This window comes from Bombina bombina, chromosome 2 (genome assembly GCF_027579735.1).
Source record: "Bombina bombina isolate aBomBom1 chromosome 2, aBomBom1.pri, whole genome shotgun sequence".
NCBI lineage: Eukaryota > Metazoa > Chordata > Amphibia > Anura > Bombinatoridae > Bombina > Bombina bombina.
The window spans coordinates 470,982,819-471,009,212 of NC_069500.1; the positions used below are offsets into that span (position 1 = coordinate 470,982,819).

At 38.0% G+C, this 26,394-nt stretch overlaps 1 protein-coding gene across 1 annotated transcript in view; it reads left to right on the plus strand.

The window, feature by feature from the left end:
• The window catches only part of TRPV4 (transient receptor potential cation channel subfamily V member 4), a 305,278-nt gene that overhangs the window by 171,433 nt on the left and 107,451 nt on the right, over positions 1–26,394 (plus strand). Inside the window, exon 6 of the mRNA XM_053702109.1 lies at positions 19,077–19,375. Coding sequence (XP_053558084.1) covers positions 19,077–19,375 — 299 coding nt within the window. The remainder of the gene's footprint in view (positions 1–19,076; positions 19,376–26,394) is intronic.

Below are 26,394 nucleotides of genomic sequence, written 5' to 3' on the forward strand. Positions count from 1 at the left end.
CCTATTATCAATTTTTCTTTGTTCTCATGTTATCTTGATTTGAAAAAGCAGTACTGTAAGCTTTAGAGCCGGACCATTTTTTGTTCAGCACCTGGGTAGCACTTGCTGATTTGTGGCTAAATGTAGCAAACCAATCAGCAAGCGCTACCCAGGTGCTGAACTAAAAATGGGCCGGCTCCTAACCTTTATTACTGCTTTTTCAAATCAAGATAACATGAGAACAAAGAAGAATTGATAATAGGAGTAAATTAGAACGTTGCTTAAAATTGCATGCTCTATCTGAATCATGAAAGAAAAAAATTTGGGGTTAGTATCCCTTTAACTTCCATTATCTAAATGATGCAGACACTTTCTGAAGCACCAGCTACTACTGAGGGCAAAATTTATCAAGCCCTGAAAAAATGCGCCTAAAAAGTTGTGATTATTTCCGCAATAGTTTGCAATGTGTGAAGTCAAAAATGTTGCCAGTATTTATTAAAATTCTAGAGACATTTTTGGGGCAAGTGAATGGCTGATCCTAGTTTTCTTGCGGAAATTTAATTTTCACTTTATTTATCAAACTTAATTTTAGACACAGGTAAATGGTTTATTGTTTAAATCAAGTGATCATTTGTAAGAATGTTATTTCTTATATAATAAAGTTATTTTTATTTTGCCCCTTCTTTGGCTCTCTTTCATTGAGAAAGGTTGCCTGTTTTTTGGAGCTTATCTTCGTTCTTTTTAATACACTTATTTCAATTGCACTTAAATTATTTTACTTTTTATAAATTTGTGTATACCTTTTTGTTATTTTATTATTAATATTACTCAGGTTCTGCGCCTTGTTGTGGGCAATTTCAAACCCTAGATACAGCAAGAAAAAGACATATTTCCATTTTCTCTCCAGACAAACAGCAATATCACTCTTTATTTTTCACTCCTCGCAACCTACAAATTGGCGAGATTAAAGACAGTGAATATTGCATGCACCACTTTTCATTAATATATGAGAACTGCGAATATATACGGGCATTTTAAAATGCCAATAGAGATTAATACAAGCATTAGGCATTTCCAGACAACTTATTCGCATATATTTAAGACTTGCGAATGGTCATAAGTCCATTTGTTTGCACATATGAAAAGTTGCGACTTTATTGGCGCATAACCTTTCATAAATATGGTGATATCATTTGTGAGGGGTTTTTTTGACGACAAATGTGAGAATTTTCTTATTCTCACTTTGATAAATCTTGCCCTGAGTATGTGCAAAAATTCAGAGAATATGCAGTTTATTAGCCGATGGTTGTCATATGATGCAGGGAAGGAAAATGTAACTAGCTAATTTTTTGTCAGAAAATTGTTTTTAAACTAAGTTATTTTGCATTATGTTTTTATTATGTATTTGTTGATTATGCAATTGTTCAATGTGCGCTACCTACCCGGCAATAAAGTAATAACATCAGTATCATTTTTAAGATGATGTCTTTATATATGCATTGCATATATCAGAAATTAATCATTGCATTGCAAAACATCTGATGGCAAAATAAAGGTTTTAAAAATATTTGAAATTTTCTTTTTATTCAGATTGCATTGTTTTGCAGTCCTTGAAAAGTCTCTAGAGTATTGGGTATCTTGTCTACTTTGTAGTGGCCTAATAAGGACATATATAAAGAGCTATTGCACTGATCTATCAATCTCCAGACGCTCAATTTTTATAATTAAACAAAATTAACAATTTGTTCATTTCAAAGTGTTGTGTTTTTGTAAGCAACACAAACATTTTATGCCATATTTTGTTTTGAGTTTAATGTCCCTTTATAGAAGCTGTGACATCTTACCACAAATATTATTTTGGGCAAATGTGTTAAAGGGACAATCAATGCCTTTACTACCCATTCCCCAGTTTTGCACAACCAACATTGTTATATTAATATGCTTTATAACATTTAAACCTCTAAATTTCTGCCTCTTATCACATGCTGTTTTATTGCTTTTTACAACAGGAGACTGCTAGTTCATGTGGGCCATATACTGTAGATAACATTGTGCTCACGCCCATGGGTTGTGGCTGATACTGCACTTATTGACTAAAATGCAAGTCAATAGATAATAAATAAGTCATGTGATCAGGCGGCTGTCAGAAGAAGATTATATACAAAGTAATCACAGAGGTAAAAAGTATATTAATATAACCATGTTGGCTGTGCAAAACTGGGGAATGGGTAATAAAGGGATTATCTATCTTTCTTTCATGTAATTGGCAAGAGTCCATGAGCTAGTGATGTATGGGATATACAATCCTATCAGGAGGGGCAAAGTTTCCCAAACCTCAAAATGCCTATAAATACACCCCTCACCACACCCACAATTCAGTTTTACAAACGCTGCCTCCCTATGGAGGTGGTGAAGTAAGTTTGTGCTTGATTTCTATGATTTCTTCTATGATAAGTGCATCTAAGCATTCTGAAGCCCAATTCCTCTCAGAGTACAGTGTTTGTCACAGGGATGAGAAGGGAGTATCGCCTATTGATTTTATAGTTTTCCTTGCGGGAAATCTTTTCAGTTGAAGGGATTCATCTCCTACCTTCCTTTTCAGATCGACGATATACTCTTATATACCATTACCTCTGCTGATACTTTTTCAGTACTGGTTTGGCTATCTGCTATATGTAGATGGGTGTCTTTCGGTAAGTATGTTTTCATTATTTAAGACACTCTCAGCTATGGTTTGGCGCTATTTGTATTAATATAAAGTTTTAAATATATGTATTTTACTTATATTTGCCATGAGTCAGGTCTATGTATATTTCCTTTTGCAGACTGTCAGTTTCAGTTTGGGAAGCATGTTTAGGAAGTTATTTGTCTTACCTGGGGTATAGTCCTTTTTTTCAAATTGTCTGTTTTTTCTTTTAATTTCACGGGCAAAATTAGGCTCGCGAGGGCGCAAAATGCTGTGATTTATTGCGTCATTCTTGGCGCGAGAATTTTTTGGCACAAAGTATGTCTTTGATGACACAAGTTCATCATTTCTGGCATCTTAGTTGACGGCAGGTTTCCTTGCATGAGGTTGCTTCTGATGACGCGAGTTGCGTCATTTCCGGATGTGGTTGGCGCCAAAAAAATTTCGTAACTTCCTTTTGCGTTGTGCGTCATTCTTGGTGCCAAAAAATTTAGTTTATTTTTTCACCCCACTTCCTATATGCCTCTTGCCTTCTATATGCTCAGAGGGCTATGCTGTTTTTCCCATTCCTGAAACTGCCATATAAGGAAAATGTAAATTTTGCTTTAATGTTGCTTTTTCTTTTACATTTTGCAAGATGTCTCAATCTGATCCTGTCTCAGAAGCAACTGTTGGAACCCTGCTGCCTGATCACAGTTCTACTAAAGGTAAATGTATCTGTTGTAAATTATCTGAGATTATAACTCCAGCTGTAGTATGTAACAGTTGTCATGATAACGTTTTCTGCGTGCAAAAGCTTTCCATCAGTACTAGTACAGTTTCTGTTGTTCCTTCAACATCTAATGTACATGATATCCTTGTTGATATGAAAAATTATATTGCTGATGCAATACAGAAGGCTTTAACTGCTATTCCGCCTTTTAATAAATGTAAAAGGTCTTTTAAAACTTCTCATAAAATTGATGAAATTTCTTATGACCGACAACATATTGAAATATCCTCCTCTGATGAGGGTCTCTCTGATTCAGAAGATCCTACCTCAGACATTGACACTGACAAATCTACTTATCTTTTCAAGATTGAGTATATTCATTCCTTGTTAAAAGAAGTGTTGGTTACTTTGGATATTGAGGAGTCTAGTCCTCTTGATATTAAAACTAGTAAACATTTAAATTCTGTTTATAAACCTCCTGTGGTACTGGTTACTCCTGAGGTTTTTCCAGTTCCTGATGTGATTGCTAAGGAATGGGTTAAGCCTGTTACTACTTTCATTCCTTCTTTTAGGTTTAAAAGGTTGTACCCTTTGCCAGCGGCTAGATTAGAGGTTTGGGAAAAAGTTCCAAAAGTTGATGGGGCTCTTTCTACTCTTGCCAAACGTACTACTATTCCTATGAAAGACGGTACTTCTTTTAAAGATCTTTTAGATAGGAAACTTGAATCTTATCTAAGGAAAGCTTATTTATATTCTGGCTATCTTCTAAGGCCTGTTATTTCTATGGCTGATGTTGTGGCTGCATCAACCTTTTGGTTGGATAGCCTAGCGCAACAGGAAACAGATCCTGATTTGTCTAGCATTGTTCGTTTGCTTCAACATGCTAATCATTTTATCTGTGATTCCATTTTTGATATCATCAAAATTGATGTTAAATCCATCGCCTAGATTTAGAGTTCTGCGTTAGCCGTCAAAACGCTGCTTTTTACCGCCCGCTGGTATTTAGAGTCAGTCAGGAAAGGGTCTAACGCTCACTTTCCAGCCGCGACTTTTCCATACCGCAGATCCCCTTACGCCAATTGCGTATCCTATCTTTTCAATGGGATCTTCCTAACGCTGGTATTTAGAGTCTTGGCTGAAGTGAGCGGTAGACCCTCTACCGACAAGACTCCAGCCGCAGAAAAAAGTCAGGAGTTAAGAGCTTTATGGGCTAACGCCGGTTTATAAAGCTCTTAACTACTGTGCTCTAAAGTACACTAACACCCATAAACTACCTATGTACCCCTAAACAGAGGTCCCCCCACATCGCCGCCACTCTAATATTTTTTTTTAACCCCTAATCTGCAGACCGGACACCGCCGCCACCTACATTATACCTATAAACCCCTAATCTTCTGCCCCCAACACCGCCGACACCTACATAATATTTATTAACCCCTAATCTGCCCCCCCCCAACGTCGCCGCTACCTACCTACACTTATTAACCCCTAATCTGCCGACCGGACCTCGCCGCTACTCTAATAAATGTATTAACCCCTAAACCGCCTCACTCCCACCTCGCAAACCCTATAATAAATTTTATTAACCCCTAATCTGCCGACCTGGCCTCGCCGCTACTCTAATAAATGTATTAACCCCTAAAGCGAAGTCTAACCCTAACACCCCCTAAGTTAAATATAATTTTATTCTAACTAAATAAATTATTTCTTATTAAAAATATTAATCCTATTTAAAGCTAAATACTTACCTGTAAAATAAACCCTAATATATCTACAATATAAATAATAATTACATTGTAGCTATTTTAGGATTTATATTTATTTTACAGGCAACTTTGTATTTATTTTAACCAGGTACAATAGCTATTAAATAGTTATTTACTATTTAATAGCTACCTAGTTAAAATAATTACAAAATTACCTGTAAAATAAATCCTAACCTATGTTACAATTAAACCTAACACTACACTATCAATAAATAAATTAACTAAACTACCTACAATTACCTACAATTAAATCAACTAAACTAAATTACAAAAAATAAAAAAAATTACAAGAATTTTAAACTAATTACACCTACTCTAAGCGCCCTAAAAAAATAACAAAGCCCCCAAAATAAAAAAATGCTCTACCCTATTCTAAAATAAAAAGTTAACAGCTCTATTACCTTACCAGCCCTTAAAAGGGCTTTTTGCGGGGCATGCCCCAAAGAAATCAGCTCTTTTGCCTGTAAAAAAAACATACAATACCCCCCCAACATTACAACCCACCACCCACATACCCCTAATCTAACCCACCAAAACCACCCTTAAAAAAACCTAACACTAAGCCCCTGAAGATCTTCCTACCTTGTCTTCACCCAGCCGGGTACCATCCGATCCATCCAGAAGAGGGTCCGAAGTCTTCATCCTATCCGGCCAGAAGAGGTCCTCCAGAGGGTCCGAAGTCTTCATCCTATCTGGCCGGAAGAGGTCCTCCAGAGGGTCGGAAGTCTTCATCCAGACGGCATCTTCTATCTTCTTCCATCCGGAGCGGGTCCACCTTGAAGCAGCCGGCGTGGATCCATCCTCTTCTAACGACGTCCTAACAGCGAATGAAGGTTCCTTTAAATGATGTCATCCAAGATGGCGTCCCTCGAATTCCGATTGGCTGATAGGATTCTATCAGCCAATCGGAATTAAGGTAGGAAAAATCTGATTGGCTGATTGAATCAGCCAATCTGATTCAAATTCAATCCGATTGGCTGATCCAATCAGCCAATCAGATTGAGATCGCATTCTATTGGCTGATCAGAACATCCAATAGAATGCAAGCTCAATCTGATTGGTTGTTTCCTATGGGGATATCGTGCACGAGCACGTTTTTCAAATTAGCCGCTACCGTAAGCAACGCTGGTATTGAGAGTTGAAGTGGCGGTAAATATGCATGTACGCTCCCTTTTTGGAGCCTAACGCAGCCCTTCAGAGATCTCTAAATACCAGCATTATTTAAAAGGTGTGGGGGAAAAAAAACACGTGTAGCTAACGCACCCTTTTGGCCGCAAAACTCTAAATCTAGCCGCATGTCTTTAGCTATTTTAGCTAGAAGAGCTTTATGGCTCAAATCTTGGAATGCTGACATGGTATCTAAGTCTAGATTACTATATCTTTCTTTCCAAGGTAACAATTTATTTGGTTCTCGGTTGGATTCAATTATTTCAACTGTCACTGGGGGAAGGGAGTATTTTTGCTTCAGGATAAAAGATTTAAGGGTAAATCTAAAGCTTCTAATCATTTTCGTTCTTTTTGACAGAATAAGTAACAGAAAACCAATCCTTCCCCTAAAGAAACCTTTTGGAAACCTCCTTCAAGTTGGAATAAATCCAAGCCTTTTAAGAAACCAAAGCCAGCCCCCAAGTCTGCATGAAGGTGTGGCCCTCAATCCAGTTCAGCTGGTGGGGGGCAGATTGAAATTATTCCAAGATATTTGGGCAGATTCTGTTCAAAATCAGTGGATTCAGAGTATTGCCTCTCAAGGGTATCAAATAGGATTCAGAGTAAGACCTCCTGTGCAGAAGATTTTTTCTCTCTCACGTTCCAGCAAATCCGGTGATGGCCCAGGGTTTTCTGAAGTGTGTTTCAGATCTAGAGCTTTCAGGGGTAATCATACCAGTTCCATTTCAGGAACAGGGTCTGGGGTTTTATTCAAATCTATTCATTGTCGCAAAGAAAGAAAATTCATTCAGGCCAGTTCTGGATCTGGAGTCCCAACTTTCAAGATGGTGACTATAAGGACTATTCTGCCTTTTGTTCAGCAATGGCATTATATGTCCACGATAGACTTACAGGATGCATATCTTCACATTCCGATTCATCCAGACCACTATCGGTTTCTGAGATTCTCTTTTCTAGACAAGCATTACCAATTTGTTGCTCTTCCATTTGGCCTAGCAACAGCTCCAAGGATCTTTTCGAAGGTTCTCGGTGCCATTTTATCTGTAATTAGAGAACAGCGTATTGTGGTGTTTCCTTATTTGGACGATATCTTGGTACTATCTCAGTCTTTACATTTAGCCGAATCTCATACGAATCAACTAGTGTTTCTTCAAAAACATGGTTGGAGGATCAATTTACCAAAGAGTTTCTTTATTCCTCAGACAAGGGTAACCTTTTTAGGTTTCCAGATAGATTCAGTGTCCATGACTCTGTCCTTAACAGACAAGAGACAAATGAAATTGGTTTCAGCTTGTCGAAACCTTCAGTCTCAATCATTCCCTTCAGTGGCTTTGTAAATGGAAGTTTTAGGGTCTCATGACTGCAGCATTGGACGCGATCCCCTTTGCTTGTTTTCATATGAGACCTCTGAAGCTTTGTATGTTGAATTAATGGTGCAGGAATTTTGCTCGGATATCACAATTGATATACTTAAATCCCAACATTCAACTCTCTCTGACTTGGTGGTTAGACCATCATTGTTTAATTCAGGGGCCTCTTTTGTTCATCCTATCTGGACTGTGATCACAACAGATGCAAGTCTTTCAGGTTGGGGAGCTGTCTGGGGATCTCTGACAGCACAAGGGGTTTGGAAACGTCAAGAGGCGAGGTTACCAATCAATATTTTAGAACTTCGTGCTATTTTCAGGGCTCTTTAGGTTTGGCCTCTGTTAAAGAGAGAAAAATTAATTTGTTTTCAGACTGACAATATCACAACTGTGGCATATGTCAATCATCAGGGTGGGACTCACAGTCCCCTAGCTATGAAAGAAGTATCTCAGATACTTTCTTGGGCAGAATCCAGCTATTGTCTAATTTCTGTGGTGCATATCCCAGGTGTAGACAATTGGAATGCGGATTATCTCAGCCGTCAGACCTTACATCCGGGGAGTGGTCTCCCCATCCAGATGTATTTTGTCAGATTGTACAGATGTGGGGTCTTCCAGAAATAGATCTGATGGCTTCTCATCTAAACAAGAAACTTCCCAGGTACCTGTCCAGGTCCAGGGATTTTTAGGCAGAGATAGTGGATGATTTAGCAGTTCCATGGTTTTACCAACCTGCTTATATCTTTCCGCCTCTAGTTCTTCTTTCAAGAGTGATTTCCAAGATTATTATGGAACAATCATTTGGGTTTCTGATAGCACCAGCGTGGCCTCACAGGTTTTGGTATGCAGATCTTGTTCGGATGTCCAGTTGCTAGCCTTGGCCACTTCCTCTAAGACCAGACCTTCTGTCTCAAGGGCCGTTTTTCCATCAGGATCTCAAATCGTTAAATTTGAAGGTATGTAAATTGAATGCTTAGTGCTTAGTCATAGAGGTTTCTCTGACTCAGTGATTAATACTATGCTACAGGCTCGTACGTCTGTTTCAAGGAAGATTTATTATCAAGTTTGGAAGACCTACATTTCATGGTGTTCTTCTCATAAATTCTCCTGGCATTCTTTTAGAATTCCCAGAATTTTACAGTTTCTTCCGGATGGTTTGGATAAAGGTTTGGCTGCAAGTACTTTGAGGGGACAAATCTCTGCTCTTTCTGTTTTATTTCATAGAAAGATTGCTAAGCTTCCTGATATTCACTGTTTTGTTCAGGCTTTGGTTCGTATCAAGCCTGTTATAAAATCAATTTCTCTCCTTGGAGTCTTAATTTGGTTTTGAAGACTTTGCAGGCTCCTTCTTTTGAGGCTATGCATTCTTTAGATATTAAACTACTTTCTTGGAAAGTGTTGTTTCTTTTGGCCATCTCTTCAGCTAGAAGATTTTCCGAATGGTCTGCTCTCTTTTGTGAGTCTCCTTTTCTGATTTTCCATCAGGATAAAGCTGTTTTGCAGACTTTGTTTAAATTTCTTCCTAAGGTTGTGAATTCTAACAACGTTAGTAGGGAAATTGTTGTTCCTTCCTTTTGTCCTAATCCCAAGAATGCTCTTGAAAGATCTTTGCATTCTTTGGAAGTTGTAAGAGATTTGACATATTATGTTAGTCAGGAATACTTCTAGTCTATTTGTTATCTTCTCTGGTTCTAGGAAAGGTCAGAAAGCTTCTGCCTTTTCTTTGGCATCTTGGTTGAAGCTTTTGATTCATAAAGCTTATTTGGAGGTGGGACAGTCCCCGCCTCAGAGGATCACAGCTCATTCTACTAGATCAGTCTCCACTTCTTGGGCTTTTAAGAATGAAGCTTCAGTTGATCAGATTTGCAAAGCAGCAACTTGGTCTTCTTTGCATACATTTACAAAATTTTACCATTTTGATGTATTTTCTTCTTCTGAAGCAGTATTTGGTAGAAAAACTCTTCAGGTAGCTGTTTCAGTTTGATTCTTCTCCTAATGTTTTACGTTTTTTTTTCTTTCAATTTATGAGAAAAACTTATTTTCTCTTAAGTGTATCCAGTCCACGGATCATCCATTACTTATGGAATATATTCTCCTTCCCAACAGGAAGCTGCAAGAGTCCACCCACAGCAAAGCTGCTATATAGCTCCTCCCCTAACTGCCATATTCAGTCATTCTCTTGCAAGCCTCAACATAGATAGGAGGTCGTGAGAGTCTGTGGTGCTTTCTACTTCTTCAATCAAAAGTTTGTTATTTTTAAATGGCACCGGAGTGTGCTGTTTATCTCAGGCAGTATTTGGAAGAAGAATCTGCCTGCGTTTTTCTATGATCTTAGCAGACGTAACTAAGATCCATTTGCTGTTCTCACACATTCTGAGGAGTGAGGTACTTCAGAGGGGGAATGGCGTGCAGGTTTTCCTGCAGATAAGGTATGTGCAGTAAAATATTTTTCTAGGAATGGAATTGACTAAGAAAATACTGCTGATACCGAAGTAATGTAAGTAAAGCCTTAAATGCAGCGATAGCGACTGGTATCAGGCTTATTAATAGAGATACATACTCTTATAAAAATGTGTTTTAAAACGTTTGCTGGCATGTTTAATCGTTTTTTAACATACATTGGTGATAACACTGTAATGTTGGTATAGCCTTAAAGGCAGTAAAAGCGACTGGTATCAGGCTTATTAATAGAGATACATACTCTTGTAAAAATGTGTTTTAAAACGTTTGCTGGCATGTTTAATCGTTTTTTAACATATGTTTGGTGATAAATAAATTTTACATAGAAACAGTTAACTGAAGCTTCCCACTGTTGGCTGTGGCAGTTTGTTGTGTCTGTTTTTAAAAACGGCTATGTCATTTTTTTGATCTGTTTTTTGCATTAAGGGGTTAATCATCCATTTGCAAGTGGGTGCAATGCTCTGTTACCTTATTACATGTACTGTAAAAATTTCGTTTGTTTTACTGCCTTTTTTTCACTGTTTTTCAAATTTTGACAAAATTTGTTTCTCTTAAAGGCACAGTAACGTTTTATATATTTGCTTGTTAACTTGATTTAAAGTGTTTTCCAAGCTTACTAGTCTCATTATTAGTCTGTTCTAACATGTCTAACATAGAGGAAGCTCTGTGTTCATTATGTTTTAAAGACATGGTGGAACCCCATCTTAGAATGTGTACCAGATGTACTGATTTCATGTTAAACAATAAAGATCATTTTTTGTCTTTAAAAACATTATCACCAGAGGATTCTGTCGTGGGGGTAGTTATGCCGACTAACTCTCCCCACGTGTCAGACCTTTTGACTCCCGCTTTAGGGACTCACGCTCAAATGGCGCCAAGTACATCAAGGGCACCCATAGCGTTTCTTTTACCAGGGGATTCTGTCGAGGGGAAAGTTATGCCGACTAACTCTCCCCACGTGTCAGACCCTTCGACTCCCGCTTCAGGGACTCACGCTCAAATGGCGCCAAGTACATCAAGGGCGCCCATAGCGTTTATTTTACAAGACATGGCAAAGGTGGTGAATAATATTCTGGCAGCAGTATTAGTCAGACTACCTGAAATTAAAGGAAAGCAGTTAGCTCTGGGGGTAGATACAGAGCATACAGACGCTTTAAGAACCATGTATTATACTACCTCACAATATGCTTAGTCTGTGGGTGATTTTTTTTTTTTGACTCAGGGAAGATGATTTAACCTGATTCTGATATTTCTACATTTAAAATTTATGCTTGAGAACCTCCACTTGTTGCTCAGGGAGGCTTTGGCTGCTCTGAATGAATGTGTACAATCGCAGGGCCAGAGAAATTGTGTAGACTGGATAAATAATATGCAGTGCCGGTGTGTACTGATGTTTTTCCAATACCTAAAGAGGTTTACTAAAATTTTTTTAATAAGGAATGGGATAGACCAGGTGTGCCGTTCTCTTCCCCTCCTATTTTTTTGAAGAATGTTTTCTAATAGTTACCACCACACGGGACTTCTGGCAGACAGTTCCTAAGGTGGAGAGAAGAGTTTCTACTCTAGCTAAGCGTACCACTACCTCTGACGAGGACAGTTGTGCTTTTTAGATCCAATGGATAAAAAATGTTTATTCAACAGGGTTTTATCCTGCAGCCCCTTGCACGCATTGCTTCTGTCACTGCTGCTGCGGCGTTCTGGGTTGAGTCTCTTGATGAGGCTTTACAGTTAAGCGACTCCATTGGATGAATATATTTGACAAGCTTATGCTAGCCAATTCCTTTGTTTTCTGATGCCTTGTTCATTTGACTAGACTAACGGCTAAGAATTCTGTTTTTTACTATACTGGCGCGCAGAGCGCTATGGCTTATATCATGGTCAGCTGTCGTGACTTTAATAAATAAGCTACTTAACTTCCCTTCAAGGGGCAGACCCTATTCGGGCCTGGTTTGAAGGAGATTATTGCTTATATCACTGGAGGAAAAGGTCATGCCCTTCCTCAGGATAGGTCCAAATCAAGGGCCAAAAAAAAAAAAAAAAAAAGTCTAATTTTCGTGCCTTTTAAAAACTTCAGGGCAGGTGTGGCATCCTCTTCCTCTAAGGCAAAACAAGAGGGAATTTTTGCTCAGTCCAAGGCGGTCTGGAGACAATCGGACCTGGAACAAAGATAAGCAGGCCAAGGAGCCTGCTGCTGCCTCTAAGGCAGCATGAAGGAACGGACCCCTATCCGGTAACGGATCCTATAGGGGGCAGACTTTCATTCTTCGCCCAGGCGTGGGCAAGAGATGCCCAGGATCCCTAGGCATTGGAATTTATATCCCAGAGATATCTTCTGGATTTCAAAGATTCCCCCCCAAAAAAGGGGAGATTTCGCCTTTCACAATTATCTGCAAACCAGATAAAGAAGGAGGCATTCTTACATTGTGTACGAGATCCATCCAGTTCCAAGAGAGGAACAGGGACAGAGTTTTTACTCAAATCTGTTTGTGGTTCCCAAGGAGAGGGAACCTTCAGACCTATTTTGGATCTAAAGATCTTAAACAAATTCCTCAGAATTCCGTCATTTAAGATGGAAACTATTCGTACCATCTTAACTATGATCCAGGAGAGTCAATAGAGGACTACAATGGATTTGAAGGATGCTTATCCTCACATTGTGATGCATAAAGATCACCATCGTTTTTCAAGTTTGCCTTTCTAGACAGGCATTACCAATTTGTAGCTCTTTCCTTTGGGATATCTACAGCCCCAAGAATCTTTATGGAGGTTCTGGGGTCGCTTTGGCGGTCCTTAGACCGCGGGGCATAGAAGTGGCCCCTTATTTAGACGACATCCTGATACAGGCGTCAAACATCCAAATTGCCCAGTCTCATACGGACGTAGTACTGGCATTTCTGAGATCACATGGGTGGAAAGTGAACAAGGAAAGAGTTCTCTATCCCCAATCTCAAGGGTTTCCCTCCTAGGGACTCTGATAGATTCTGTAGAAATGAAAATTTACCTGACGGAGTCCAGGTTGTCAAAGTTTCTAAATTTCTGCCGTGTTTTTTCATCCCATCCGCGCCCTTTGGTGGCTCAGTACATGAATGAAATCGGCTTAATGGTAGCGGCAAGGGACATAGTACCGTTTGCACGTCTACATTTCAGACCGCTGCAACTATGCATGCTCAGTCAGAGGAACGGGGATTACACAGATTTGTCCCCCTGTTAAACCTGGACCAAGAGACCAGAGATTCTCTTCTCTGGTGACTATGTCGGGTCCATCTGTCCAAGGGTATGACCTTCCGCAGGTCAGATGGGACAATTGTTACAATAAATGCCAGCCTTTTAGGTTGGGATGCAGTCTGGAACTCCCTGAAGGCTCAGGGATAGTGGACTTAGGAGGAGATCCTCCTTCTAATAAATATTCTGGAACTGGGAGTGATATTCCATGCTCTTCAGACTGTGGCTTACATCAGCCATCAAGGGGGAACAGAAGTTCCCTAGCGATGTTAGAAGTCTTACAATAATTCACTGGACAGAGACTCACTCTTGTCTATCAGCTATCCATATCCCAGGTGTTGAGAACTGGGAGGTGGATTTTCTAAGTCGTCAGACTTTTCTTCCGGGGGAGTGGGATTTCCTCTGGAGGTCAAGACCAAGCAGGAGAGGGCTTTGGTGTTTTTGACAGCGCCTGCATAGCCACGCAGGACCTGGTATGCAGATCTGGTGGACATGTCATCCTTTCCATCACGGTCTCTGCTTCTGAGACGGGTCCCTCTACCTCAGGGTCCTTTCAACCATCTAAATAGAATCAATCTGAGATGGACTGCCTGGAGACTGAACGCTTGATGTTATCAAAGCATGGCTTCTCCGAGTCATTCATTGATACCTTAATACAGACATGAAAGCCTGTCTCTAGGAAAATTGAACATAGATATGGTGTAAATATCTGATTGTTATGAATCCAAGGGTTACTCATGGAGTAAAGTCTGGATTCCTAGGATATTATCTTTTCTCCAAGATGTTTTTGAGAAAAGGGTTGTCAGCTAATTCCTTAAAAGGGGACAGATTTTTACTCTGTCTATTTTTTTGCACAAGCGTCTGGCAGGTATTCTAGACGTTCAGGCATTTGGTCAGGCTTTGGTTAGATCCAAGCCTGTGTTTAAAACTGTTGCTCCGCCATGGAGCTTAAACCTGATTCTTAAGGTTCTTCAAGAAGTTCCGTTTGAACCTTTTTTGTTCCATAGATATCAATCTTTATCTTGGAAAGTTCCTTTTGGGTAGCTAATTCCTCGACTCGTAGAGTCTCCAAGTTATCTGTGTTACAATGTGATTCTCCTTATCTGGTCCTTCGTACGGATAAGGTAGTCCTGCGTACCAACCTGTTTTTTTTTCCTAAGGTGGTATCTAACAAGTACATCACTCAAGAGATAGTTGTTCCATGCTTGTATCCTAATCCTTCCTCAAAGAAGGAACGTCTATTACACAATATTGGACGTGGTTTGTGCTTTAAAGTTTTACTTACAAGCTACTACAGTTTTCATCAAACGTTCACCTTGTTTGTTGTCTATTCTGGACAGAGGAGAGGTCAAAAGACTTCAGCAGCCTCTCTGTCTTTTTGGTTAAAAAGCATAATTCATTTAGCTTATGAGACTGCTGGACAGCAGCCTCCTGAAGGGATTACAGCTCATTCTACTAGAGCTGTGGTTTTCACTTGGGCCTTTTTTAAATGTGGCTTCTGTTGAACAGATTTACAAGACGGAGTCTTGGTCTGCGCTTCATACTTTTCAAATTTAACAAATTTGATACCTTGCTTCTTCGGAGGCTATTTTTGGGAGAAAGGGTTTTTTACAGGCAGTGGTAACTTCCGTTTAAGTACCTGCCTTGTCCCTCCCATCATCCGTGTACTTTAGCTTTGGTATTGGTATTCCATAAGTAATGGATGATCCGTGGACTGGATACACTTAACAAGAGAAAACATAATTTATGCTTACCTGATAAATTTATTTCTCTTGTAGTGTATCCAGTCCACGGCCCGCCCTGTCACTTTAAGGCAGGTAATTTTTTCATTTGAACTACAGTCACCACTGCACCCTATGGTTTTTCCTTTCTCTGCATGTTTTCGGTCGAATGACTGAATATGGCAGTTAGGGGAGGAGCTATATAGCAGCTTTGCTGTGGGTGGACTCTTGCAGCTTCCTGTTGGGAAGGAGAATATATTCCATAAGTAATGGATGATCCGTGGACTGGATACACTTCAAGAGAAATAAATTTATCAGGTAAGCATAAATTATGTTTTTTTGTGAATTTAATTTTTTCAGCGTAAAATGGCTGTTTTTATTCTATCCCTCCCTTTCTAGTGACTCTTCTGTGGACTTCCACATCTTGGGTATTTCTTTCTTTCCCATATGTCACTAGCTCATGGACTCTTGCCAATTACATGAAAGAAAACATAATTTATGTAAGAACTTACCTGATACATTAATTTCTTTCATATTAGCAAGAGTCCATGAGGCCCACCCTTTTTTCTGGTGGTTATGTTTTTTTGTATAAAAGCACAATTATATTTCCAGTTCCTCCTTTTTTTTGTATGCTTTTTCACTCCTTTTTCTATCACCCCAATACTTGACTATTCGTTAAACTGAATTGTGGGTGTGGTCGTGGGAGGTGTATTTATAGGCATTTTGAGGTTTGGGTAACTTTTCCCCTCCTGGTAGGATTGTATATCCCATACGTCACTAGCTCATAGACTCTTGCCATTATGAAAGAAATGAATTTATCAGGTAAGTTAAATTATGTTTTTTTAAACAATAAAGTTTTTGGAGTTGACTGTCCCTTTAAGTCTGGAATGATCTTTTACCCCAATTTCTCAGTTCTTTTGTATACAGGGTTGACCGGTGTTGCTATGCGAGGCCTGGTTTAATTGTGACAACTAGTTAACTGGTCAGTGAGGCATGACAGATCCTAACAATGCATTGATAAAATAGATTCTAAATAAACTAGACCCTTCTTAGTAGTTAAACTAATTGTAAGCTTGTGTTTGTTTTTCTTTTCATGTTTTATTAAAAAGGGGATGTAAAGTTTAATTTTGCATTTTTTAGTTAGTTGAACTGTGTACTGTAAAATGGTCATTCCAATGGTTTCCATTGACTTGTTATACATATAAAATGTATGAAAAATTGCTTCTTTTAGTTAAAATTGTTTGTTCTTATGGGGGAAAATCATCTTATTTTATCACTTTCTCCACACACACACACACACACATATATATATATATATATATATATATATATATATATATATATATATATAGAGTGTGTGTATATATATATATATATATATATATATATATATATATATAGTGTGTATATATATATATATATATATATATATATATATAGTGTGTATGTGTATATATATATATATATATATATATTAGGGTTGCACCGATACCATTTTTTTAAGACCGAGTACAAGTACCGATACTTGTTTTCAAATACTCACCGATACCAATTACCGATACTTTTTTTTATGTCATGTGACAGTTTACCAAGCACAATACAGACTAATTATTTAAGATTCCTTCTTTATAATTATGAAGGACTGTAGCTCAAAAGACATTAGGAAATAATAAAACAGGTTTTATTTGTCACAAAGTTCACAGAACATGTTTAGAAATAAAAATATTACAATAAAATATATTAACAACAACAATAAATAACAAATATAAAATTGCAACCAACCAAAAGTGCAATACAGTAAAAAAAATAGAACAGTGCACTGTTTAATCATGGTGAACAACACTATGGGCTAGATTATATTTGACTGGTAAGCTTTACCAATGCTCTCATTACACGTCCTACTCCATTAAAGGCTATGGAGTTGGAAATGTGAACAAAGCATTGATAAAGCTTACCAATCAAAAGTAATCTAAATCTAGTCCTATAATTGCAGGATGAGTGTTCATTTGGGATTAACTTAATTTTTCCTGCAATTATATAAGCTAAGATGTTCCTCAGAGTACAGTATGTTTTGAACATAATTGTGCAAGATAAGAACTAGTAGTATAAAAGACAAACTAGCAATTAGAATAATTTTTCAAAAGTTAGTGGCAAGTTCTTTTTAAGGAACAAAACAGAAGCATCTCTGCATATTCAGCTATAAGTCTGTTTTTACTATCAGTAAGGAGATTCAACTTTCCACACTACTGCATGGGGCTGAAATATATTTTTGGGCCATTTTAGCCAGAGCTGGATCTCTCCTACAATAATGCAAATAAGAGCAATTTGTATTGGCAGAACAGTAGTAAACAATTTTTAGTTTAGTCTCCACTCCAGCTTTAAATGAAATGGGAACATGCATTTTGAAAAAAACACCACATGATAGCATATGGGTAGGAAGTGGAGGTATCGGTTTAAGTATCGGTGCATTTGCATGAGTACAAGTACTCATGCAAGTACTTGGTATCGGTACCGATACTAGTATCGGTATCGGTGCAACCCTAATATATATATATATATATATATATATCCTAATCCCCACTGGGAATGTAATTTCTTCTGCTGGCAAAGTTTAAACAGCTTTTCTGTAGCAATATATTCAGTATAGGTAAGGATTCCCCAGGTAAAATCAGCTATTTCAAATGCCAAATAAAGGTAAACAAGCTATTTGTAAAGAATGTAATACATTCCAGCCATTTCATTGGGAACAAAATAAAGGGTAGACAATTTTTGGATAAACTGTCTCATTAAATACAGGATATTTTGCGTGAGAGCTTAAACATTTTCTTTTTGTCTACCTTGAAAAATGTTAGATAAGGTAGATAAGAAACAAAAAAGCTACCCATATTACATATTACTTTTACTAAGGTTAGCCTTTTGCATGCCCCAGGCATTTTGTATTCTTTTACAGCCTTTGTGTTTACCACCTCAATTGGAAGTTTGTTCCATGAATCCACCACCCTTTCTATAAAAAAAAATGCTTCCCCACATTTCTGCTGAATCTGCTACCCTCTAACTTAAAATTGTGACCCTTTTTTTGGCTTTAGTTTTTTGTGGAAAATGCTTTCAGCTTCCACTTTATTAAGTCCCTTCATATATTTAATGTAGTTCTGTTAAGGTGTAGGATAAGTTGAAATCTGTTTTGTGGTGTTATAGTGAGCATTTCTTTTTTTGCAATGTTTAAAGGGACAGTACACTGTAAAATTGTTTTTCCATAAATGTATGTTAAATGACTTGTTATACCAACTGCAGGGTATAAAATATTTAAGAAATTGCATTTTCGGGTTTATTTGTGTATCTGAAGCAGCAGGTTTTGTGCTTTGAAACCACAGCCTATTACAATGGGTTGAGCTTCAGGTAATATCAGATCTCATTATGTTATCACTTTATGTACACAGACTTGCTTCCTTATCTTATATTTGTCTGGAACACCAAAGCTCAATACATAGAGAGAACAATGGAAAATGATCATTTTATTACTTAACTATCCTGCATTCCACTGGAAGTGTAATCTCTTCTGCTGACTGTGTTTACTTAGGCTTGTCAATAGCGTATACGCCAGTATCAAAACTTTCAGTATAGGTTGGGAAACCACAAGCTAAATCAGCTATTTCAAATGCTGAAATATGAGTAAAGGAGCTACTTGCAACCAATTTAATACACTCTAGCAGGTAAAAAGGATCATTGGGAATAATTTAAAGGGGAGAAAGTTTTTGGATGAACTGTCCCTGCAGTTTATGCAAAGCTACACACCCCTTAGTGTTTTGATTGATAAAAGAATGTGTCAAAATTAGATGTATTTGTCTTCACTATAACTGTGTAAAAAGATTAACATAATATTAACAAGCCTCCTTAAATATTTGGAATAAATCTTTGTATGGGAACATGTCCCACATAAAATAGTTTTTGTCTGTTAAAAAAATATATAATTAGAATAAGTCTTTCCTATTTTTCTAGGTGAACTACCACTCTCTCTGGCAGCCTGCACCAACCAGCCTGACATGGTGCACTACCTGACAGAAAATGCTCATAAGAAGGCCGACTTGCGACGCCAGGATTCTAGGGGCAACACAGTATTACATGCCCTGGTTGCTATTGCTGACAACACACGGGAGAACACCAAGTTTGTTACTAAGATGTATGACCTCTTAGTCATTAAGTGTGCCAAGCTGTACCCTGAGACAAGTTTAGAAGCTTTCCTCAATAATGATGGCATGTCACCTCTTATGATGGCAGCAAAAATAGGCAAAATAGGGGTGAGTGTTTTTCTGAATAATCACCCTACACATGTGCACGTACACACACACAATTTTATTACTGTATTAACAATTTTCTTTTTTTGTAGGTCGCCTATTCTGAAATTACACATTTATTAAGAGTTAACAATATTTTACCATGCGCTATTAGTCAAAGATATCTATTCCTCAAAATGATTATTTCTTCTTTTTAGTTTTTACACATTTAAAAGGTATATAAAGCAAGATTTTAAATGCACACTAGATGTCATCACTACAGCGTGCAAGAATGGAGGCTATGCATGCACGTGGCTTACCACTGTATTATTGGCTTGTCCGATGCACTTCAAAACCTGCGACTGTATCATTTTTTTTAAAAACAAGAATATTAAAAAATGGTTCTGATTATATTACAAATGTTTCTAGGATATTCATCCACACATTCATCCATTTTATTTATTTATATTATTTGATATTTCAATTTACTTCTTGCTGTAATATACTGTATACCTAAGAAGAGAAATATGAAAGCGATATTAAACTCCAATTAAATAATAAACCCAATTCAATTTATTATATACACTTTAGGGCAAAAAGTATGTGGACACCTGAACATCACACCTATATGAGCTTGTTAGATATCATTCCAAAATCATGCGCAACAATATGGATTGGCCTTCCCCCTTCCTTTGTGGCTATAACATCCTCCACACTAGGAAAAAAATTGCAAGATTTTTGAGCGTTTCTATGGGAATTTGTGCCTATTTGTGAGGTCAGGAATTGATGTTGAATGAGATCTGGTTCACAATCGGTATTCAAATTTATCCCAAAGGTGTTCTATGGGGTATAGGTCAGGGCTCTGTGCAGGACACTTGAGTTACTCCACACCAATCTCGCCAAACCATGTCTCCATGAAACTTGCTTTGTGCACAGTCATGCTCCACAAATTTGAAGCACCCAGCCCTCTAAAATGTCTTGGTATCCTGCAGAAATAAGATGGCCCTTCATTGGAACTAAGCAACCCAGAAATACAGCCCTAGACCATTATCCCTTCTCCACCAAGCTTTACAGTAGAAAACTATGCATTCCAGTAGGTAGCGTTCTGCTGTAATCAACCGTGACCACACACCAAATTTTTTTATCAGACTGATAGGGTACCATAGCGCATCACTGCTCCAAAGTCCAGTGGGGGCATATTTACAGCCTAACGCTTGGCATTGTGCATCGTGGTGCGAGGCTTGTGTACAGCTGCTCAGCCAATAAAAAAAAAAAACCTTTCATGAAGCTCCCAACTGTGAGCTTGTGTGGTCTACCACTGTGTGGCTGGGTTGTTGTTGCTCCTAGACACTTCCACTTCACAATATTAGCGCCTACAGTTGGCAGATCTAGTAGAGCAGAAATGTCACAAACTGACTTGTGGCAAAGGTTGCATCTTATGACAGTGAAATCAGGCAATGAAAAAATTGTTATTCCAGCACAGTATATAAAAAGTCTCTATTTAACCCCCAATTAGTACACTTGATGAGCATAAACATCACCCCGACCTAATCAGGCTTAGTCAGATTAAGCAGCGATAATGCACTGTAACACCAATCGGTAGTCACGGTACTGCTGGGGATATGTTTCCTGAGACCCTTGTATTAGTCCACATGCGGCTTGTTCAAATCCTGTAGGTAGAGAGCACGTCTCCTCCTTCTCTCCGGCATATAGCCCCAGGCAGTCCTCACCGCTGTGGTCCCTCCTCCACTCTTGTAAACAGCTGAGCCCTATGGGTATCTCCAATGAGTGCAAACTAGGAACTGTACAAACCCAGACAGGCTCAGTGTGTTATAAAAGGCAAGGAACTTTATTGAAAAGCAGTTTAAAATCGCTATGAGACACACCATAAATAAGTAAGCAACACATGCTACAAGTTAAAAACTCAGAACAAGGCTACGACCTGGGGTCGTGTGACGTCACTGACGCGTTTCAGATCTCCCGTAATCATAGTCACATACAGCCTCCTTCACCTTAATATACCTTTTGAAAAACAGGTGGTAGCCTCCTTCTGAACTATCTGACAAAGTCATTATTATAGCAACACAGTGTTACATATTATATTATATTGTACTATACATCAATAGCACAATACTTTTATACCTCTATGATCATAAATATATTTCATACAATTATACTTCAGCTCTATTTATCAACCACCTATATCATTACATTAGGTTTTATTATATTTACATTAATATCTCTGATCAGGTATATGGTGGACAACGGACTCAGGTATTTTATCATCCTCTCTGAATAAATGTTCAAAAAGTGTATTATAAACACAATAATGTTATTTGCAAAATAGATGTTCAAGTAATGAATTGTAAACACATCAATGTTATTTGTTATTTGCAGAGAGGAGTATAAACATAATAACAATAATAATAATATTGAGATTAATATTAAATAGAGTTGCTTATCCAAAGATTAAGGCTCTAATATAGAAAATATAAATAACAACCATTTTAAAGGTAAGATCTATATACTTTTTTACTTTTTATTCCCAATGATTTATTAGGTCAAAACTGGAGTTAAACCCCTTGGGTAGGCGTGTCTGGAGCTTAAAGATCCAGAATGCCTCCCTTCGATATAAGATTTTATTCCGATCCCCTCCTTTCTTTGGGGTAAACACCCTCTCAATTGCCTGCCACTTAAAGAAATTTACACTTTTATTATGTTTCAATATAAAGTGGGAAGCCAATGCTGAACATTCACGCTCATTGTCTATGTTGGTTAGATGCTCCCTAATTCTGGACCTCACCTCCCTAGTGGTGAGGCCCACATACTGCAATTTGCAGTTTACACAAGAGATCAAATACACCACATAGCTCATAGAGCAATTAATACATTGTCTGGTGACAAATTCTTGTCCTGTGGCATATGATACAAACTTGTCTGTGACCTGTATAAAGTCACATGCCTTACACCTTGTACTGCCACATCTATAAGTCCCATTATGGGTAAGCCATGAACTCCCTGTTCCATCAGAAACATTAGGAAGGTGAGTTGGTGTATATTCCCCCGTGGCCGGACACTTGGCCGACGGACATTTGGCCGAAACACAAGTGGCTGTCAGATAACAGTCCGGCACGAGATAGATAGATTTGATAGATAGATAGATACATAGATTAGATAGATAGATCAATAGATGCAATAGATACATTTGATAGATAGATAGATTTGATAGATAAATAGATAGATTTGATAGATAGATAATTTCCCAGACAGAGAATTACAAAACGTGCGGCCTGGGACCCATGGTAATGTTCCCAGAGGCAGTTGCGGCACCCGAGGCTCTGATTAGAACAGAGCACTCTGGTAACGCATCTGCCCTCGGCCGAAATCGGAACATTCTTTAGCTTTCTGTCTGTCAGCCAAATGTCCGTCGGCCAAATGTCCATCTGCCAAATGTCCTTCTGCCAAATGTCCTTCTGCATTTTGTCAGAGCACCATATTCCCCAATGTAGCCCCCTTCCTGTATGAAAACCTACAGCCTTCTTTAACATACTCTTTGAGTTTATTATACGCTACCAGGATGGGAAGGTGGGATTTTACTATGCTACACACCTTTGAATACTGGTTACTGTAGCTTGTCACAAACGTTGTCTTGTTTTCCTCAATATCTTTTTACTTCCGTTTATCTACCAAAAGACTGCTTCTAGGACATAAGTCTACCTGAGCTTTTGCCCTCTTTATAACCTTATGTGAGTAACCTCTGTCTCTCAGAATTTTGGTTAATATCACACATTCTTGATTGTATGTTTCAAGACTACTACAATTTCTCTTCACCCTCAGAAATCGTCCCTTAGCAATCGCGAAGGGGACATGAGTGGGGTGATTACTTGTAGCATGTAACAAGGTGTTTTTTTTAATCGGCTTTCTATAAAGTTGACTCACAATTTTATGATCATCCCCTATAAGGGTTACATCTAAATAATTGATCTTTTTAGAATCAAACTCCATAGTAAACCTAAGGCCTACATGATTATCATTCAGATAATCTACAAAAAAGGCTGCATCCTCCCTAGTACCTGTCCATATAAATATCAAATCATCTATAAACCTCCTATAGACTCTGATATATGATCGATAAGGATTTTTATCTCCAAAAATGTGGTCGGCCTCCCACCGACCTAAAAATAGGTTGGCGTAGGATGGGGCAAATTTTGCCCCAATCGCCGTACCACACTTTTGGAGATAAAATTGTCCCTCAAAAGAGAAGAAATTGTGCTCAAAAATATACCGAATAACCATTAAAACAAAATCTTTTTGGTCTCTGTTTAGATTTGTAGCCTTTTTCAGGAAATTTATAAATTGCAATAATGCCAAAGTCATGTGGAATGGTTGAATACAGAGATACCACATCCACTGTGAGCCACCCGAAGTTGGTTTCCCATCTTATATCTTGAACAATTCTTAGAAGAAGTTTTGTATCACGTAGATAACTCCCAAGCTGGCTCACAAGTGGTTGGATCACTGAATCCACCCATTCAGATAGCAAACCAATCCCTGACACAATCGGTCTCCCTTTAATAACATCAAGAGATTTGTGTATTTTAGGTAAATGGTGGAAAAGGGGGATCCATGGATATTGGACCGTAACAAAATCTGCTGGCTTTAAATCCATAAAGCCCTTTTCTACCCCCTCATCCACCATTCACCTTACTTGTTGTTGATATATCCTAGTAGGGTTATATCTGAGTTTACAATATGTATAAGGATCCTCTAATTGGCTCAGTGCTTCCTCAACATAATCTGTTCTCTTGAGCACAACCGTACCATCTACCTTGTCAGATTTTTTTTTAAAAACCAAATCTTTTCTCTCTTTTAAAGATGTTATTGTTGCCATAAATTTCTTTCCAGAATTTTTCTTTTGTAGTGTTTTATAATTAAGCTCTGTAAGCTCCCTTTCAACTGTCTTATGGAACAGTTCCAAAACTGTACCCCTACTCTGAATGGGATAAAATTACAAATTTGCTCGAAATGTCTCAGTAATTTTATTATCAGAGATGTCGTTATCAAACAGTTGGCTTTCACTATTATCTAGATTCTGATCAAGAAGACTCCCAATGTCACTTAAACAACATAAATCCTTGAAGCATAGATCTTTATCTTTTCCTACCGAAATATCAGCCTCTCTAGTTGATATGTTGTCTGCAGACATATGAGAGTATTCTGAAAGATTGGCTTCATTGTAATGTCTTTTTAAAGTAAGATTTCTTACAAATCTATTAAGGTCAATCAAAGTGTCAAACAACTTAAAATTATTTTTTTGGTACAAAGCCCAAGCCCAGATTCAATGCTTTATACTCATCCAGAGTTAGATCTTCTCCTGAAACATTAATGACATTACCCACTAGGTGTAAACAATGTTCAGCATTGGCTTCCCACTTTATATTGAAACATAATAAAAGTGTAAATTTCTTTAAGTGGCAGGCAATTGAGAGGGTGTTTACTCCAAAGAGAGGAGGGGATCGGAATACAATCTTATATCGAATGGAGGCATTCTGGAACTTTAAGCTCCAGACACGCCTACCCAAGGGGTTTAACTCCAGTTTTGACCTAATAAATCATTGGGGATAAAAAGTAAAAAAGTAAATAGATCTTACCTTTAAAATGGTTGTTATTTATATGTTCTATATAAGAGCCTTAATCTTTGGATAAACAACTCTATTTAATATGAATATGAATATTATTATTATTGTTATGTCTATCCTCCACTCAACAAATAACATTAATGTGTTTACAATTCATTACTTGAACATTTATCTTGCAAATAACATTATTGTGTTTATAATACACTTTTTGAACATTTATTTAGAGATGATGATAAAATGGAGTCCGTTGTCCACCATATACCTGATCAGAGATATTAATGTAAATATAATAAAACCTAATGTAATGATATAGGTGGTTGATAAATAGAGCTGAAGTATAATTGTATGAAATATGTTTATGATCATACAGGTCTAAAAGTATGGTGCTATTGATGTATAGTATAATATAATAGGTAACACTGTGTTGCTTTAATAATGACTTTGTCAGATAGTTCAGAAGGAGGCTACCACCTGTTTTTCAAAAAGTATATAAAGGTGAAGGAGGCTGTATGTGACTATCTATGATTACGGGAGATCCAAAACGCGTCGGTGACATCACACGGCCCCAGGTCGTAGCCTTGTTCTGAGTTTTTAACTTGTAGCAAGCGTTGCTTACTTATTTATGGTGTGTCTCATAGCGATGTTAAACTGCTTTTAAATAAAGTTCCTTGCCTTTTATAACACACTGAGCCGGTCTGGGTTTGTACAGTTCCAATTTTATGACAGTGCCATGATTAAAGTCTCCGAGTGATGCCCATTGTATGGCCAATGTTTGTCTGTGTAGATTTTATGGCTATGTGCTGGATTTTGTGCACCTGTTAACAATGGGCGTGGCTGAAGCACCTGAACTTAAAGGACCACTCAATGCAGTAGAATTGCATAATTGACAAGTGCATAATAAAAAGACAATAATTTAACACCTACTATGAATTTCAAATTAGCAGTAGATTTTTTTTCTAACAAATTTATTTTTCTCCCATTTTCCGCCCCCCTCAGGGCCGGCGCTTGTGTAAGGCAGAATAGGCAGCCGTCTTAGGGTGCCCTCAGCAGGGGGGCACCGAGAGCGGGAGGTGCTGACTGGTTAGGTGTATCTGCCTGAAGTGTGCGTGAGAGTTAAAATGTTTGTTGACAACTTAAACATGCATGTGCCGCGGTTGTCTATAGAGTGGCGTGCGCACGCACAGGAGGACTCAGAAGTGGAGGAGAGAGTGAGTAAAGCTGCTCAGTCAGTCAGGCTGAGGCAGCATTAATCTTAAAGGGACACTGAACCCAAATTTTTTCTTTCGTGATTCAGATAGAGCATGAAATTTTAAGCAACTTTCTAATTTACTCCTATCATCAAATTTTCGTCATTCTATTGGTATCTTTATTTAAAATGCAAGAATGTTTAGATGCCGGCCCATT